General features: G+C 41.2%; 1 protein-coding gene across 8 annotated transcripts in view; it reads right to left on the reverse strand.

Moving 5' to 3' along the window:
• KIAA0319 (KIAA0319 ortholog) overlaps positions 1 to 16238 on the reverse strand; it is a 101285-nt gene that overhangs the window by 58991 nt on the left and 26056 nt on the right. For 6 of the 8 annotated variants that reach the window (XM_033216380.1, XM_033216388.1, XM_033216384.1 and 3 more), the window contains one exon: positions 220 to 379. The exons of 1 other annotated variant lie outside the window; for it this stretch is intronic. In XM_033216380.1, coding sequence (XP_033072271.1) covers positions 220 to 274 — 55 coding nt within the window. In that variant the 5' untranslated portion in view covers positions 275 to 379. Of the gene's footprint in view, positions 1 to 219; positions 380 to 4582; positions 4758 to 16238 lie in introns of those variants that run through there. One more of the 8 variants, XM_033216386.1, reaches the window with a different exon arrangement.

Below are 16238 nucleotides of genomic sequence, written 5' to 3' on the forward strand. Positions count from 1 at the left end.
TTTCATTTTCCCATGGAATAGTCATGATAATAATAAACTTAAATTCCTGTTTACAGAAAACCATTCATGCATGAGGTCTGCCTTTCATGCTTTTACATGTAAAATAATTCTATTGAAAAGCAAACTAACAGGACCTTCACCTCAGGTTGATCTGAGTTGCTTACACTAGACAAGAAACTCAAGCCCAACACGGGTATCTCCAGGGTAGTAGTTCCCTACCTGCAACTGTCACCAGCAGCAGCAATGAAGAGAGCACACCTGTGGGGGGTGCCATTCTGCACCACACAGTGGGTGATGGCAGGCTTCTGAGGCGGCCCTGCAGAGCGTTTGGTGCAAGCTTCCTTTGATGTTTTTTAGGAGCCAGATTTGGCCTCAAGAACTTCAAAGGAAAAACATAAAAGAGGAAGGAAGAAAAGAATAGGTAAATGTAGAAACATCCAAAATTATTTCTATCATTTATTCATGTCAGTGGGAAGCCTGTCCTAGTCACATCACAGAGCCACATTCCAGGCAAACACCCACCTAGAGCATTTGTTCAAATAGCCAGTATAGTTCCTGAGAAGAGCCAAAGAATTTCAGGCTTACTCTCCTTACAAGCTGTGGAAATAAACGAGGACCAACAAAATGAGAAAAGCAAAGGCTATTTATTCAGAGCTTGCTATAGAAAGGCAATCAGCCACCATCACTTGTCTTTGGCAGAGACTCAAAGACAGGCAGAGGAGTGGGAAAACTTTATAGTGGAAAAAGGGAAAGTCTCAGGTGTGCTCTAATTGGAGGCTGTTGGAAGGGGACGCTGCAGGTGGCTCACTAGAAGTGGGGCATCCTACGCGATTGGTTAGGAGGCATGTTTGGCGTTCTCTGACTGGTCCAAAGTTGGAAGAAGGGATACAAATTAAGGAAGCCATTAGTTATTAATCAAGTCCTGGTCATTTGGGGCTGACTGTTACAGAAGTTACTGTTTAGCTTCCAGGATTGTTTTTAGAGATAGCAACCTGGCTTCCTACAAGTCTGACTTATAGCAGGCTGGCTTCCTAGGCTGCTTATTGTAGATAAGGGACTGGTTTCCCGGGCTGTGGATTGTCGGTCAAAGTTCTATTTTATATTTGTTCTGGCCATTGTCTGCTTTTATATGCAGGCTCTCAAAGCTAAAACTATGAAATAATGATGGAATAAATCATACTACTGTATTTCATATATATATGTGTGTATATATATATATATATATATATATTTGAGACAGAGTCTTGCACTGTCATCCAGGCTAGAGTGCAGTGGCACAATCTTGGCTCACTGCAATCTCTGCCTCCTGGGTTCAAGTGATTCTTGTGCCTCAGCCTCCAAGTAGGTGGGACTACAGGCACACACTACCACACCCAGCTAATTTTTGTATTTTTAGTAGAAACAGGGTTTTGCCATGTTGGCCAGGCTGGTCTCGAACTCCTGGCCTCAAGTGATCTGCCCACCTCGGCCTCTCAATGATTATAGGCATGAGCCATCGTGCCCAGCCTATATTTCATGAATTCTAACACGTAAATATTTTCACATTTTACCATTTCTGATATTAGGATGTCCTACAATTGCAGATGGCCACGTGCCAGGCAGGAAGTGGATGGTATTGTTTATGCATGCACATCAGCTGTGCAGAACTGGAGTCAGAGGCTTGGAAGAACATCCCAAAGACAACATGAGGCACTCGCTTAAGATAATGCTGCATCCCAGCTGGGCGTGGTGGCTCACACCTGTAATCCCAGCACTTTGGGAGGCCAAGGCATGTGGGTCACGAGGTCAGGAGATCAAGACCATCCTGGCTAACACAGTAAGACCCCGTCTCTACTAAAAATACAAACAATTAGCCAGGCGTGGTGGCGGGCGCCTGTAGTCCCAGCTACTCTGGAAGCTGAGGCAGGAGAACGGTGCAAACCCAGGAGGCGGAGCTTGCAGTGAACCAAGATTGTACCACTGCACTCCAGCCTGGGTGACAGAGGGAGACACTGTCTCAAAAAAAATAAAAAAGGAGAAATGCTGCATTCCCCCAAAGCTCATGATGGCACACAGGCAATATGTGGAAAAGCCACAGGTATCAATAACTGCACTGACAAGTTATTGGGCAGGAAGAAAATTTAAGAATACCTTAATGCGTCAGTTATATGTTCCTTTTAACATATGCACAAGAATGATTTATGATAAAAATCTGTCTAAATAAGCACCCCCCTCAATTTCTTTCAATTTGTTTAAACATTCTAAGTGAGAAGAAAATGATAAATCTTGGCTTAATTGACAGCATTCTTTTTCTTAGTGGTATTTAAAATAATCATGCATCTTATTAAATACAATCATTAGCATCTTACATTTAATTGAATTTGGTGAATATAAGCACTTCATTTTTGCCTGGTACTTTCTCAGTGTGATCTTCACAACAACCCAGACATATTGTTATCTCTGCATTAGATGATAGAATTGAGGTTCAAAAAAGTGAACTGGTTTGCCCAAGGTAGAAGAACCAGTACAAGGCAGTCTGGACTTGGAGCTGCACTCCAAGTGCTTATTATTTCAAATACATAACAAAGACTCCCAGGAGGAAACACACAAGCTAATGTTCAAAAAACCTGCATAAGGTTTCCTAATGTGGTGTCAGAATCCTGCTGTGAGTTGCAAGATGGTATGCTGTGATAAACTAGATTTTAGTTCCAATTCACACCAGTCTCTCCCACCCACCCCTTCATTCCTCCTCCCTCCACACAGAGGATGTGTGGATAAAACCTTATAGAAGGATAAGACTCTTCCTCACCCATTTCCAGAAACACTGCAGTACTTTTAGAAATTTGTAAGTGTCATAGGGATAAAAAAGAGAGGGAAACACCCCTACAGATGTCTCCAGTCAGTTATTTAAGAACTCTGTGGCAGCCTAGTGGGGACAGGAAATAACCGGAAAGGACAAGGAGCCTGCAAACAAAATCAAACACATAACATTCTCTTAAGATGGTGTCTGAAGTTCTAGGCCTTGTTTTTGAGTTTAACCGAGGAACAATTCAAATCACAAGAGTGCCGCCCGTTGAACTGCACATAGGGGCCTGCCATCGACCACACAGAGCACAGGTGCTGCCTAGCCTAACACCATCACTGGCCATGCTCTGGGTAGGTGAAAAGGGCCTTTAAGGTCCAGAGGTGGGCTGAGTTAGACCAAGGGACAGGAAGGAACCAGAGTAAAGGTGAGCTAAGGTAAGATCAGGAGGTGGGTGTAACACCTCTGTGTCAGTACAATGGACCCGAGGCCATCAGAACACCTGCTTTGATAAGGTAAAATGGAGAAAGAAAACAGTAAGCATTTCATAACATTCATGCCTAAAACCCTAGAGGAACAATACCTGGTTCTGCAAAGTTTGCCACCAATAACTCCCTTTGCTTCCAGTGAGGAAAGTATTTTAGAGATGGGAGGTGGAAGGGAAGACCGGGCCATCTTCCATCTGCAGCCATTGACTACTCCCTAACCAAAGGGCAAGAGAAGAGCAACTGGCCTCCCAGAAATGACATTTATTCAGCTGCCCAAGGTGCTGGGGCCCAGAATAGCAACACCGCTATCAGCCAGGAATCATTGGTCAAGAATCCCATGGATAAAGATTGGGCCTCCACCGTACCATATGGTACCTTCAGGCAAATTAAGAAAAGGCAGCTCTAAGAGAAGATACTGCTCTGAAGGAACACAGTTTGGCAAATGGACTGTAAACCAAATTCCCAATCCCATGCTCCTTTGATGAATGCCTTTGGTTGTGCAAGGTACAACTTTCACAACCATATTGTACCTGGAAAGCAATTCATTGTCATTATCTCAGTGCAAATTTTACAGGTGCTCAGCATAAAAAGCGTTTCCTCTTCTCAATACCATATTTAAGGTTCTTTTTGGGGGGTACATTAACGTAAGAAGACAATGCGTCTCCATTTCCTCAACATTAAAAGACATATGGACTAGGTGTTATCAAAAATTCCTTCAGCTCTAATAGCTTATAAGTGTTGCTTTTTTGTTTTTGTTTTTATTTGTTATTTTGGGACAGAGTTTTGCTCTTGTCACCCAGGTTGGAGTGCAATGGTATGATCGTGGCTCACAGCAACCTCTTCCTCCCGGGTTCAAGTGATTCTCCTGCTTCAGTCTCCTGAGTAGCTAGGATCACAGGTGCCAACCACCATGCCCAGCTAATTTTTGTATTTTTAGTAGAGATGGGGTTTCACCACATTGGCCAGGCTGGTGTCAAACTCCTGACCTCAGGTGATTCACTCACCTTCGCCTCCCAAAGTGCTGGAATTACAGGCATGAGCCACTGTACCTGGCCAAGTGTTGCTTTCTAAATACATAGTTTGTTAGTAGTTTATGGGTGAAATAATGCTTCACATATATTATCTTATTTGATCTACTTGTAGGAACTGTTTCTGAGTTAGTTCTCATTCCCATTTTACAGGAAAGGACGCTGAGTTTCAGAGTCAGTCTTTAGATTCAAGACCTCAAGCTTTCACTGTGGCACCCCCACCCTCTTTGATGGTTCTGTGAAGTTCGTCCATTCCACTCTGGATTACTTAAGACTTTCCTTACTTATTATTCAGTCTCCGAATGACCCAGTTCTCTTGACAGACTCATGCTCTCTCCTGCTGCTTGCCTTCTGCCCACCTCACTGTAGTTTTCTGTCTTCATTAAAAGGGAAGAAAATATTTAAAGAATTTACATAGAAAGCCTGTCAAGCTCTTTAACAATTTTGATCAAAGGTAAAGTTGAGTCAAGTGACAAAATAAAACTTTTAAAATAAGGCTTTACAAGTTCAAAATGTTATAAATAGTACAAGCCTATATATCCTTCCATAAACTCTGCATGGATCAATTGTATACATGTAAAGATCTGAAAGGAAACATCCTCCCAAGGTGAAAACCGGTGACAATAATAAATGCTTTTTTTCTTTTCCTTTTTTGCTTCTTTTCTGATCCGTATTTTCTATTTTTTCTAAACTGAACATGTCTTACCTTTGTATTAATAAAATACACATGTAGTTTTCATTTTTATAGAAGACAGATATTTTAATATGGTCATTCTGACACAGGTTTTTAAACAAAATTACCGAGAGATGTTGGAATGGATGTTTCTTTATTTTTATTTTTATTTTTGAGACACAGTCTCACTCTGTCACCTAGGCTGGAGTGCAGTGGTGCGATCTCAGCTCACGCAACATCCACCTCCCAGGTTCAAACGATTCTCCTACCTCAGCCTCCCAAGTAGCTGGGACTGCAGGTGCGTACCACCATACCCGGCTCATTTTTGTATTTTTAGTAGAGACAGGGTTTCGCCATGTTGGCCAGGCTGGCCTCGAACTCTTGACCTCAAATGATCTGCCCACTTCAGCCTCCCAAAGTGTTGGGATTATAGGTGTGAGCCACTGCACCTGGCTGGAATGGGTATTTCTGACTCCTGATATTTCTGGCCGTATTCTGTTCCTCAATCTCATTCCTTCTCTAGGCTTCCGGTCATGCGTGACCCCTAGGCCATCTGAGAAGCCTTACCCCAGCTGAATTATTTCCCTTCTTTGGGTGATGGTGATGACATCACTGATTTAGAGATGGGGTAAGGCTCAGGACTGGTGTCAGAGAATGAATGAGATGTGGGAATGGGGTGAGCCCAGAGATAGGGCCAGAAATGGGCAAAGCACAGAAAGGTATTCAACAAGTACTGATGGAGCACTTCCTGTGCCAGGACACGGATAAGGGAGGGATGAAGGTCAAAGATGCAAAGAATGAGGCTCAAGGATAAGATGAAGGTGACTGTGGCAAAGACTGCCTGTTCAGTGAACATTCTCCATTTATTCCTTAGTAATAAAACTCACATAATTATCTGGGGCCCCAGAATACCCAACTAACAGACCCCTCACCTTTTGCAGCTTAGTGTGGTCATGTGATTATACACTGGTCAAAGAGACAGAAAAGGAACTATTGAATAAAACTTCTGAGGAAAGCTCTTTTTGTCCTTCTCATCTTTTCTTCTTCCTGCTGCCTAGAACAGAATACAAGGTCTGCTGCCACAGCAGCCATCTAGGACTACACGGAGGCCTTGAGAAAGCAAGCCAGTGCTGGGAAGATGGAAGGAGCTGGGTCCTTGAAGACGTGGGACTGCCTACCAGCCCTGGACAGCCAACCTTTGATTTCTTGAGGAAAAAATAAACTTTTCTCTCATTTAAACCACTGCTTATCTTGAACATCTGTTTCTAAGAAGCCAGGCTGGGTGCAGTGGCTCATGCCTGTAATCCCAACACTTTGGGAGGCTGAGGTGGGTGGATCACCTGAGGTCAGGAGTTTGAGACCAGCCTGACCAACATGGTGAAACCCTGTCTCTACTAAAAATTAGCCAGGCGTGGTGGCACACGCCTGTAATCCCAGCTACTTGAGAGGCTGAGGTGGGAGAATCACTTGAACCCAGGAGGTGGAGGTTGCAGTGAGCCGAGATTGTGCCATTGCACTCCAGCCTGTGCAACAAAAGCCAGACTCCATCTCAAAAAAAGAAAAGAAAAAGAAAAGAAAGCAAGCCAGACCTAATTTTATCTGGTAAGTGACACTATTTGACCTTTTTTTTTTTTTTTCCTGTTTATGGGTTATAAAAAACTTCGGTTCAGGTAAGATCAAAGCAGACACCTACAGTGAGTAATGGCTGCTTTATGGAGAATGCAAATACTATAATGCCAAATGACAATCTAATAATTTTTAAAGTGGCAGATATACCCCTGTATTCTGAAATCACTTATATGGTAGCTAACATTTGCTTCCTTATAGGAGCAATTAATTTTTTAGGTGTATGTATATTTTCTCTTCAACTAAATTGTAAACTTCCTGAGGAAAGGGACAAATTTAAAACATAAGCTGACACATTCATACTTCTAGGTTTTACTTATTTCTCATCTACTAATATTAACAATTTTAGTTAAAAAAAGAAGGCTTAAGTATGCATTTTAAATACAAATATGTTCCTTTCATTAAAAACATTTTTTAAAATGACATGATTTCAAAATTGCTGCTCTCCATGCCAAATAACTTTGCAATCCCCAACTGTGAACGAAGTAATTGGCAGCATAGTAGAAAGAAGATGCTTAAATGCCCATTTTTAAGTCTCAAGGAGAAAGCAATTTAAAAAATAAACAGAAGATTAAATTATATCCATATCTCTTCAAATTCTAACAATTAACAACAACTAGGTAGAAGATGTAACAGAAAACTATAGCAATAAAAATTACAGAAGCCATAATAGAGGACTACAGCAGCAGCAACAGACAAAAAATAGAAGACCTAAGGCTGACTTTAACAAGGTATTTGCATATCTATTTTAAGACAACCTTAAAATGCTACTAAGGAAAAAATAAATAAATAAAATGCTACTGAGGAACACAACAAAACCTTAAATCGATGGAGAAAAACGTTAAATAAATGGGGAAAAACATGAATAAATGTTCTTGGACAAATAGACTCAGTATCATAAATATATCAGTGTTTCCTAAATTAACCCATAAAGTTCTTCATGTCCAATAAAATAATGCTGGCAGAATTTTTATTTGGGTGAATGAAAAACTAGAAAAAATGAATTTTAAAGTGCACATGGGAAAATTAACAAGAAAAAAGGCCAAAATGTCTTGAAAAATAAGATAATTGAGGGAAAACTGGTCTTACCATATAATGAAATATATTATTTTAAAAATCATTAAAAGAGGATGGCTGGCCGGGTGCGGTGGCTCAAGCCTGTAATCCCAGCACTTTGGGGGGCCGAGATGGGCAGATCACGAGGTCAGGAGATGGAGACCATCCTGGCTAACATGGTGAAACCCCGTCTCTACTAAAAAATACAAAAACCTAGCCAGGCAAGGTGGCGGGTGCCTGTAGTCCTAGCTACTCAGGAGGCTGAGGCAGGAGAATGGCATAAACCCAGGAGGCGGAGCTTGCAGTGAGCTGAGATCTGGCCACTGCACTCCAGCCTGGGCAACAGAGCGAGACTCCGGCTCAAAAAAAAAAAAGAGGATGGTACAGGTGCAAAAATGGATCACTGAATGGTGCAGATATTCAATAAATGGATCCAAATACTTCCAAGACCAAAGGACATGATTAAAAATGGCATGTCAAATCAGTGGAGAAGGCCAGGTACAGTGGCTCAGGCCTGTGAGCCAACTGCTCATACTTTGGGAGGCTGAGGCGGGTGGACTGCTTGAGCTCAGGAGTTAGAAACCAACTTGGGCAATATGGTGAAACCCCGTCTCTACTAAAAAATACAAAAACCTAGCCAGGCAAGGTGGCGGGTGCCTGTAGTCCTAGCTACTCAGGAGGCTGAGGCAGGAGAATGGCATAAACCCAGGAGGCGGAGCTTGCAGTGAGCTGAGATCTGGCCACTGCACTCCAGCCTGGGCAACAGAGCGAGACTCCGGCTCAAAAAAAAAAAAAGAGGATGGTACAGGTGCAAAAATGGATCACTGAATGGTGCAGATATTCAATAAATGGATCCAAATACTTCCAAGACCAAAGGACATGATTAAAAATGGCATGTCAAATCAGTGGAGAAGGCCAGGTACAGTGGCTCAGGCCTGTGAGCCAACTGCTCATACTTTGGGAGGCTGAGGCGGGTGGACTGCTTGAGCTCAGGAGTTAGAAACCAACTTGGGCAATATGGTGAAACCCCGTCTCTACTAAAACTACAAAACATTAGCTGGGTGTGGTGACAGCCACCAGTAATCCCAGCTACTTAGGAGGCTGAGGCACGAGAATCGCTTAAACTTGGGAGGTAGAGGGTGCAGTGAGCTGAGATTATGCCACTGCACTCCAGCCTGGGTGACAGAGCCAGCCCTGTCTCAAAAAAAAAAAAAAAAAAGGCCAGGCACAGTGGCTCACACTTGTAATCCCAGGACTTTGGGAGCCCAAGGCGGGCAGATCATGAGGTCAGGAGATCGAGACCATCCTGACCAACATGATGAAACCCCATCTGTACTAAAAATACAAAAATTAGCCAGGCATGGTGGCACGCGCCTGTAATACCAGCTACTCGGGAGGCTGAGGCAGAAGAATTGCTTGAACCCGGGAGGCAGAGGTTGCAGTAAGCCAAGATTGTGCCACTGCACTCCAACCTGGGCAACAAGAGCAAAATTCTGTCTCCAAAAAAAAAAAAAATCAGTGGAGAAAAGGTAGGTTGTTAAATAAATTGTATTAGAGAAACAGGTAGTAACTGAAAAAAAATGCTAAGCTGTATCCCTGCACCAAGATAAATTTCTTTTTCTTTCTTTTAGTTTTTACTTTTACAGGTGTTGAAATAAATTTCTAATGAAAAGCACAAGCCCATAAAAGCACTACAAGAAACTATGAGACTGACTTTTGACAAGGGCTCCAGGACAATTCAATGGGGAAAGAATAGTCTTTTCAACAAATGATGCTGCAACAAACAGATATCAACATGCAAAATAATAAAATTTGACCCCTACCACACACCATATACTAAAATTGACTCAAAATGGATCAAAGACCCAAATATCAGAACTAAAACTACAAAACTATTAGAAGAAAACATGGGTGTCAATCTTCATGAACTTTGAATACACGATGGTTTCTTAAATATGACACCAAAAGGACAAACAATAAAAGAAAAAATAGATAAAATAGACATCACCAAAATGAAAAACTTTTGTGCTTCTAAGGACACCATCAAGCAAGTGAAAAGACAGCCCATGGAATGGGATGAAATTCTTGCAAATCAAAAATCTAATAAGGGACTTGTATCTAAAGTATACAAATAAGCATTATAAGTCAATAATAAAAAGACAAATCATTTTAAATATGAACAAGAACCTGAATAGACAGTTCTCCAAAAAAGATACATAAATGGCTAATAAGCTTATGAAAAGATGCTCAATATCATTAGCAATCAGGGAAATGCAAGTCAGAGAGACAATGAGATACCACCTCATACCCACTAGCATGGCTATAGTAAAAAAGATAATTAAAAACGTTGTCAAGCATGTGAGAAATTGGACTCCTCATACACTGTTGGTGAGAATGTAAAATAGTGCATGCAGCCACTTAGAAAATAATTTGGTAGCTCTTCAAACAGTTAAACAAAGTTACTATATAACCCAGCAATTCTACTCCTATGTATATACCCAAGAAAAATGAAAATATGTAGCCACAAAACAATGTGTACATGATATAGGAGTTAGGCCTGGCAGGGTGGCTCGCTCCTGTAATCCTAGCTCTTTGGGCGGCTGAGCGGGGAGGATCGCTTGAGCCCAGGAGTTTGTGATGAGCCTGGGCAACATAGGCTAAGCCTATGGTTTTTTCGAGCCAACTCTGTCTCAAAAAAAAGAAAAAAATTGTACATGAATGTTGATAATAGCCAAAAAGTAGAAACAACCCAAACATTCATCAACTGAAAAATGGATAAAAATAATGTGGTATATCCATGTAAAGGCATAATAGGCAATATAAAGGAATGAAGCACTAATACATGCTAGAGCATGATAAACCTTGAAAATATGCTTAAAAAAAAAAAACCCAAAAACATTATGCTAAGTGAAAAGAAGCCAGTCAGGAAGAACCACATATTATATGATTCAATTTATATGAAATATGCAGGATGGGCAACTCCACATAGACAAAAAGTAGATTAGTAGTTGTTCAGAGTTGGCAGATTAGAAGAAAATGGGGAGTAAACTATAAGATGTACAGAGATTTTGCTTTTTTTTTTTTTTTTTAAAGTAATGAAAACATTCTAGGCCAGGAGCAGTGGCTCACGCTTGTAATCCCAGCACTTTAGGAGGCTGAGGCGGGCAGATCACCTGAGGTCAGAAGTTCGAGATCAGCCTGGCCAACATGCTAAAATACAAAAATTAGCCAGGCATGGTGGCGGGTGCCTGTAGTCCCAGCTACTCAGGAGGCTGAGGCAGGAGAATCGCCTGAATCTGGGAGGTGGAGGTTGCGGTAAGCTGAGATCATGCCACTGCACTCTAGCCCAGGCGACAGAGAAAGACTCTGTCTCAAAGAAAAAAAAAAAGAAAAAAATTGTACATGAATGTTGATAATAGCCAAAAAGTAGAAACAACCCAAACATTCATCAACTGAAAAATGGATAAAAATAATGTGGTATATCCATGTAAAGGCATAATAGGCAATATAAAGGAATGAAGCACTAATACATGCTAGAGCATGATAAACCTTGAAAATATGCTTAAAAAAAAAAAACCCAAAAACATTATGCTAAGTGAAAAGAAGCCAGTCAGGAAGAACCACATATTATATGATTCAATTTATATGAAATATGCAGGATGGGCAACTCCACATAGACAAAAAGTAGATTAGTAGTTGTTCAGAGTTGGCAGATTAGAAGAAAATGGGGAGTAAACTATAAGATGTACAGAGATTTTGCTTTTTTTTTTTTTTTTTAAAGTAATGAAAACATTCTAGGCCAGGAGCAGTGGCTCACGCTTGTAATCCCAGCACTTTAGGAGGCTGAGGCGGGCAGATCACCTGAGGTCAGAAGTTCGAGATCAGCCTGGCCAACATGCTAAAATACAAAAATTAGCCAGGCATGGTGGCGGGTGCCTGTAGTCCCAGCTACTCAGGAGGCTGAGGCAGGAGAATCGCCTGAATCTGGGAGGTGGAGGTTGCGGTAAGCTGAGATCATGCCACTGCACTCTAGCCCAGGCGACAGAGAAAGACTCTGTCTCAAAGAAAAAAAAAAAGAAAAGAAAAATATGGATAAATTTTATCCACTAATAAAATATATGGATTTTTTAAATGTTCATGGAAAATCACCATAAGTGCAGTAAAAGTGTCAACAACAAACTGGGAAAATATTTGCAACTCATATTGCAGACAAAAGATAATTTCCCTAACACATAAGAGCACTTTCAAATTAATAAAAATTCAACGGAAAAAGTCTATCAACAGACAGAACATAGAAAAGAAAATATAAGCACATTTGAAATACATTAAAAGATGTTCAGGCCCGGGGGTGCAGTTGCTCACCCCTGTAATCCCAGCACTTTGGGAGGCTGTGGCAGGTGGATCACTTGAGCCTAGGAGTTCAAGACCAGTGTGGACAACATAGGGAGACCCTATCCCTTAAAAAAATATAATTAGTGTGGCATAGTGATATGCACCTATAGTCCCAGCTACTCAGAAGGCTGAGGCAAGAGGATCACTTGAGCCCAGGAAGCAGAGGTTGCAGAAAGCTGAGATCACATTGCACTCCAGCCTGGGTAATAAAGTGAGACTCTGTCTCAAAAAAAAAAGAAACAAAGAAAAAAGAAAAAAAGGATGCTCAAATTTACTCGTAAAAAGAAAAATGCAAATTAAAACAATGAGATGCCATTTTTTACCTAAGAGATTGTAACATATGGAAAAAGTCTGGGCCAGGCATGGTAGCTCACACCTGTCATCCCAATACTTTCGGAGGCCCAGGCGGGAGGATCACTTGAGTCCAGGAGTTCGAGGCAGGCCTGGGCAACACAGCGAGACCTCATCTCCACAAAACATAAAAGAATTAGCCAAGCATAGTGGCACCACCTGTAATTCCAGCTACTCGGGAGGCTGAGGTAAGAGAATTACTTGAACCTGGGAAGTCAAGGCTACAGTGTGTCCAGATTGTGCCACTGCACTCCAGCCTGGGTGACAGAGTGAGACCCTGTCTACAAAATAAAGAAAAAGAAAAGATGGAAAAAAGAAAGAAAAACTGGAAACAACCAAATGTTTGTCAGCAGAAAACCAATTAAAATTTAACTATGATCTGGTCATAAAATGAAATACCTTGCATTAGTAAAGAAGCTCTTCATGTACTGTTACATACTAAGACCTTTTGTTAAGTGAAAAAAGAAAGTGCAGAATAGTATATACAGTACTCACCTCTTGTGGGAAAGGGAATGGGGTGGGAGAAATATAAATATAAATTTGCTTGAAAATGTATAAAATATCTCTGGAAGAATACACAAAAAATTGTTAAGATCTGTGCTGATGAGCGGAAAGAGGGCTCAGGGAGAATTTTTTTTAAAACAAATAGCCTTTTGTACTTTGTGAATTGTGTGAATGTCTTTAATATTTTAAAAATAAATAAATTTAATATTCCTGCCTTTACTTTTGGTCGCTGAGAGCTTACATCTACTACTTGGCATTAAGAGCTTCAAGTGAGGCCGGGCGCGGTGGCTCAAGCCTGTAATCCCAGCACTTTGGGAGGCCGAGACGGGCGGATCACGAGGTCAGGAGATCGAGACCCTCCTGGCTAATACAGTGAAACCCCGTCTCTACTAAAAATACAAAAACTAGCCGGGCGAGGTGGCGGGCGCCTGTAGTCCCAGCTACTCGGGAGGCTGAGGCAGGAGAATGGCGTAAACCCGGGAGGCGGAGCTTGCAGTGAGCTGAGATCCGGCCACTGCACTCCAGCCTGGGCGACAGAGCGAGACTCCGCCTCAAAAAAAAAAAAAAAAAAAAAAAAAAGAGCTTCAAGTGAGTAACACCAGAGAGCAGTAAGAAAAGACCCGGGTTAAATGCAGGAAGGGAATCTGTGCATAACACAGAGTGGGTGGTGGATGAGCAGGGTGGGCAGACTTAGCAAATGAAAATACAGTGCAGGATTCCCAGGTAAATGTGAATTTCAGGTGAATAATATTTTTTTAATTCTGCAGTATTTGGGACATTATTATAGTGTTTTGTCTGACAACTCTAACTATGAGAAAATGCCCATGTGCCCATTTAGAACTACAGCTCATGTATTTCTCTCCCCAGAAGATCTACAAACACAACACTACGAAGAGAAAGAGCTGACATTTACACTTCCCTCCTAGAAGCAACAGCTCAACCCAGATTTTCAGTCCATATCCTCAATCCCCACTGATTTCTGAAATCACTTAACGTAAGCACAAACAACTGGTTAACAAGAGAGAGAACACGAGGAGGAACAGATAGATCATTTGAGGGAAAGAAAGAAACAAAATGAGGGAAAGACCTAGAAAACAAACCACTGAACAAAAGGAATGGATTTTAATTTTAATTTTCAATTTTTTTTTGCATTGAGTAACCTTTATTTCAAAGAGATGGAATTACCATGCTGCTCTGAGACAAATTATTTTTCAGAGCTGGCTAACAGCTTTCATCTCAGCTGGGGCTGAGTGTATGAAAAAAAATCCTGTATATGACAGCCAGGATTCAACATAGCCAGAATCTGATATTTACTTCTTAACTGCCTTGGTTTTTGGTAAGGCTTGCCCAGAACTATCCTGTGGATAATAGGAGGAAATATATTATTCATAGATTTCTCTTTCCATTTCACTGCAGTAGAGTTTGCTTTTGATTTTAGCAAAGTAGCTGTGACCAATACACACAGGTCAGCTAAGAACAACCCCAAGACACCCCATGGCAGGTTTCCTAAGACTGTGATGAATTGCGAGCATGTTTCACAGATTGATTCAAATGTTGGCAGGAGCCAGCCTTAGCAATTCCTGACATATGCCAGGACAGATGCCTTGGGAGGGGAAGCAAATGCTCCCAACTGTGTCTCCATGCCCTTCTCTTCTCCTCCTGGTCTTCTTTCTATCACCTCCCAATCGCCCAGTGCTCTGTCCCATACCCTGGAAATATCCAGCTCAGAAGCCAGTTATCTATGCAGCCTTCCTCAGCTTCCCAAACACAGCCTCCAAGCTGAGGTCACTGCATCCTCCTCTAGACAAGTCCCAAGGCTAGATTATCACCACAAGTGCAACTATGTATAAAAATTGTAATTCACATTTGTAAAAACTACCATTCATTCCATAATGTTCCTGGCATTTTACATCCATTAGTTGTAATCCTCTGGGGGAAAAACATAACAAAACAATTACATATTATTGTCCCCATTTTATAGATGATGAAACCGAAGCTCAGAAAGGCTAAGGTATCCAAGAATTAGACCCAATCTGGGTGTGTGTGACACCATAGAATATGTTCTTTCTCTATGCTATGCTGCATATGTGTCTCTCTCCTTCACTTAAAAAAAAAAAAAAATCAATTGGGTTTTCTTCTAATTTATAAAAGCAATAAATATTTATCATAGAGAATCTAAGCAATCAGGTGTAGCACAGTGAATGACATTGTTTTACCAGCCAGTCTCTCGCTGTCATTCTCCTCTCTGCCAAGTGACCTCACTATGTCATCATCACTCAGCATCTCATCGCCTGGTTCCCATACATCCCACTGTAAGCCACAAGGCAGGGGCTCTGTCTGATTGCAGCTATATTACCAGGTACTATAGGAGGGATTGGTACATAGTAAGAGCTCAGATTTCTTCAATAAATGTATGAATGAATAAATGAATGATAAATCTCCTGAATAATTAAAAGTGAACTGTAATATATAGTATTTAGAGTTAATTGTAATGAATTTGTAAACAATTCCATTAATTTACATTATACAGCTTTTTTACTTTGGTCTTATTTTTATTGGCATCCATGGGAAATGACGCATGTACATTATACCATTATGAATAATAATAAAAGATTGGAAACAACCTAAATGTCAATTGACAGGAGACTGGTTTAACAAATTATGATATAGCCGGGTAATGAAATTCTATGCAGCTCTATATACACATTGGTATTATTGAAATCTCTAGATACTAAGTAAAAAACGCAAGCAAAGTCAGTGATTATAGTAAGCTACCTTTATGAAGAAGAAAGGAGGATATTTATTTCTATATATCCTATTTGCCTGTATTTGCAAAAAAAAATACAGAAGAATATAAAACAAACTAAGAGAAGTGATTATGTGTGGAGGGAAAGAAAAGGGAAATTAGGTGAGACACAAGGGTGGGAAAGAGACCTCCCACTGAGTAAGTTTTTATATGTTTTTACTCTAGATAATGTGATATAGCCTATAAATATTTTAATCACCTTTTTTTTTTTTTTTTTTTTTTTTGAGACGGAGTCTTGCTGTCGCCCAGGCTGGAGTGCAGTGGCGCGATCTCGGCTCACTGCAAGCTCCGCCTCCCGGGTTCACGCCATTCTCCTGCCTCAGCCTCCCAAGTAGCTGGGACTACAGGCGCCCGCCACTGTGCCCGGCTAATTTTTTGCATTTTTAGTAGAGGTGGGGTTTCACTGTGTTGGCCAGGACGGTCTCCATCTCCTGACCTCGTGATCCGCCCGCCTCAGCCTCCCAAAGTGCTGGGATTACAGGCATGAGCCACCGCACCCGGCAAGTTAATCACTTTTAAAGGCAAAAAGTGT

This window comes from Trachypithecus francoisi, unplaced genomic scaffold (genome assembly GCF_009764315.1).
Source record: "Trachypithecus francoisi isolate TF-2019V2 unplaced genomic scaffold, Tfra_2.0 Lachesis_group10, whole genome shotgun sequence".
NCBI classification, from domain to species: domain Eukaryota; kingdom Metazoa; phylum Chordata; class Mammalia; order Primates; family Cercopithecidae; genus Trachypithecus; species Trachypithecus francoisi.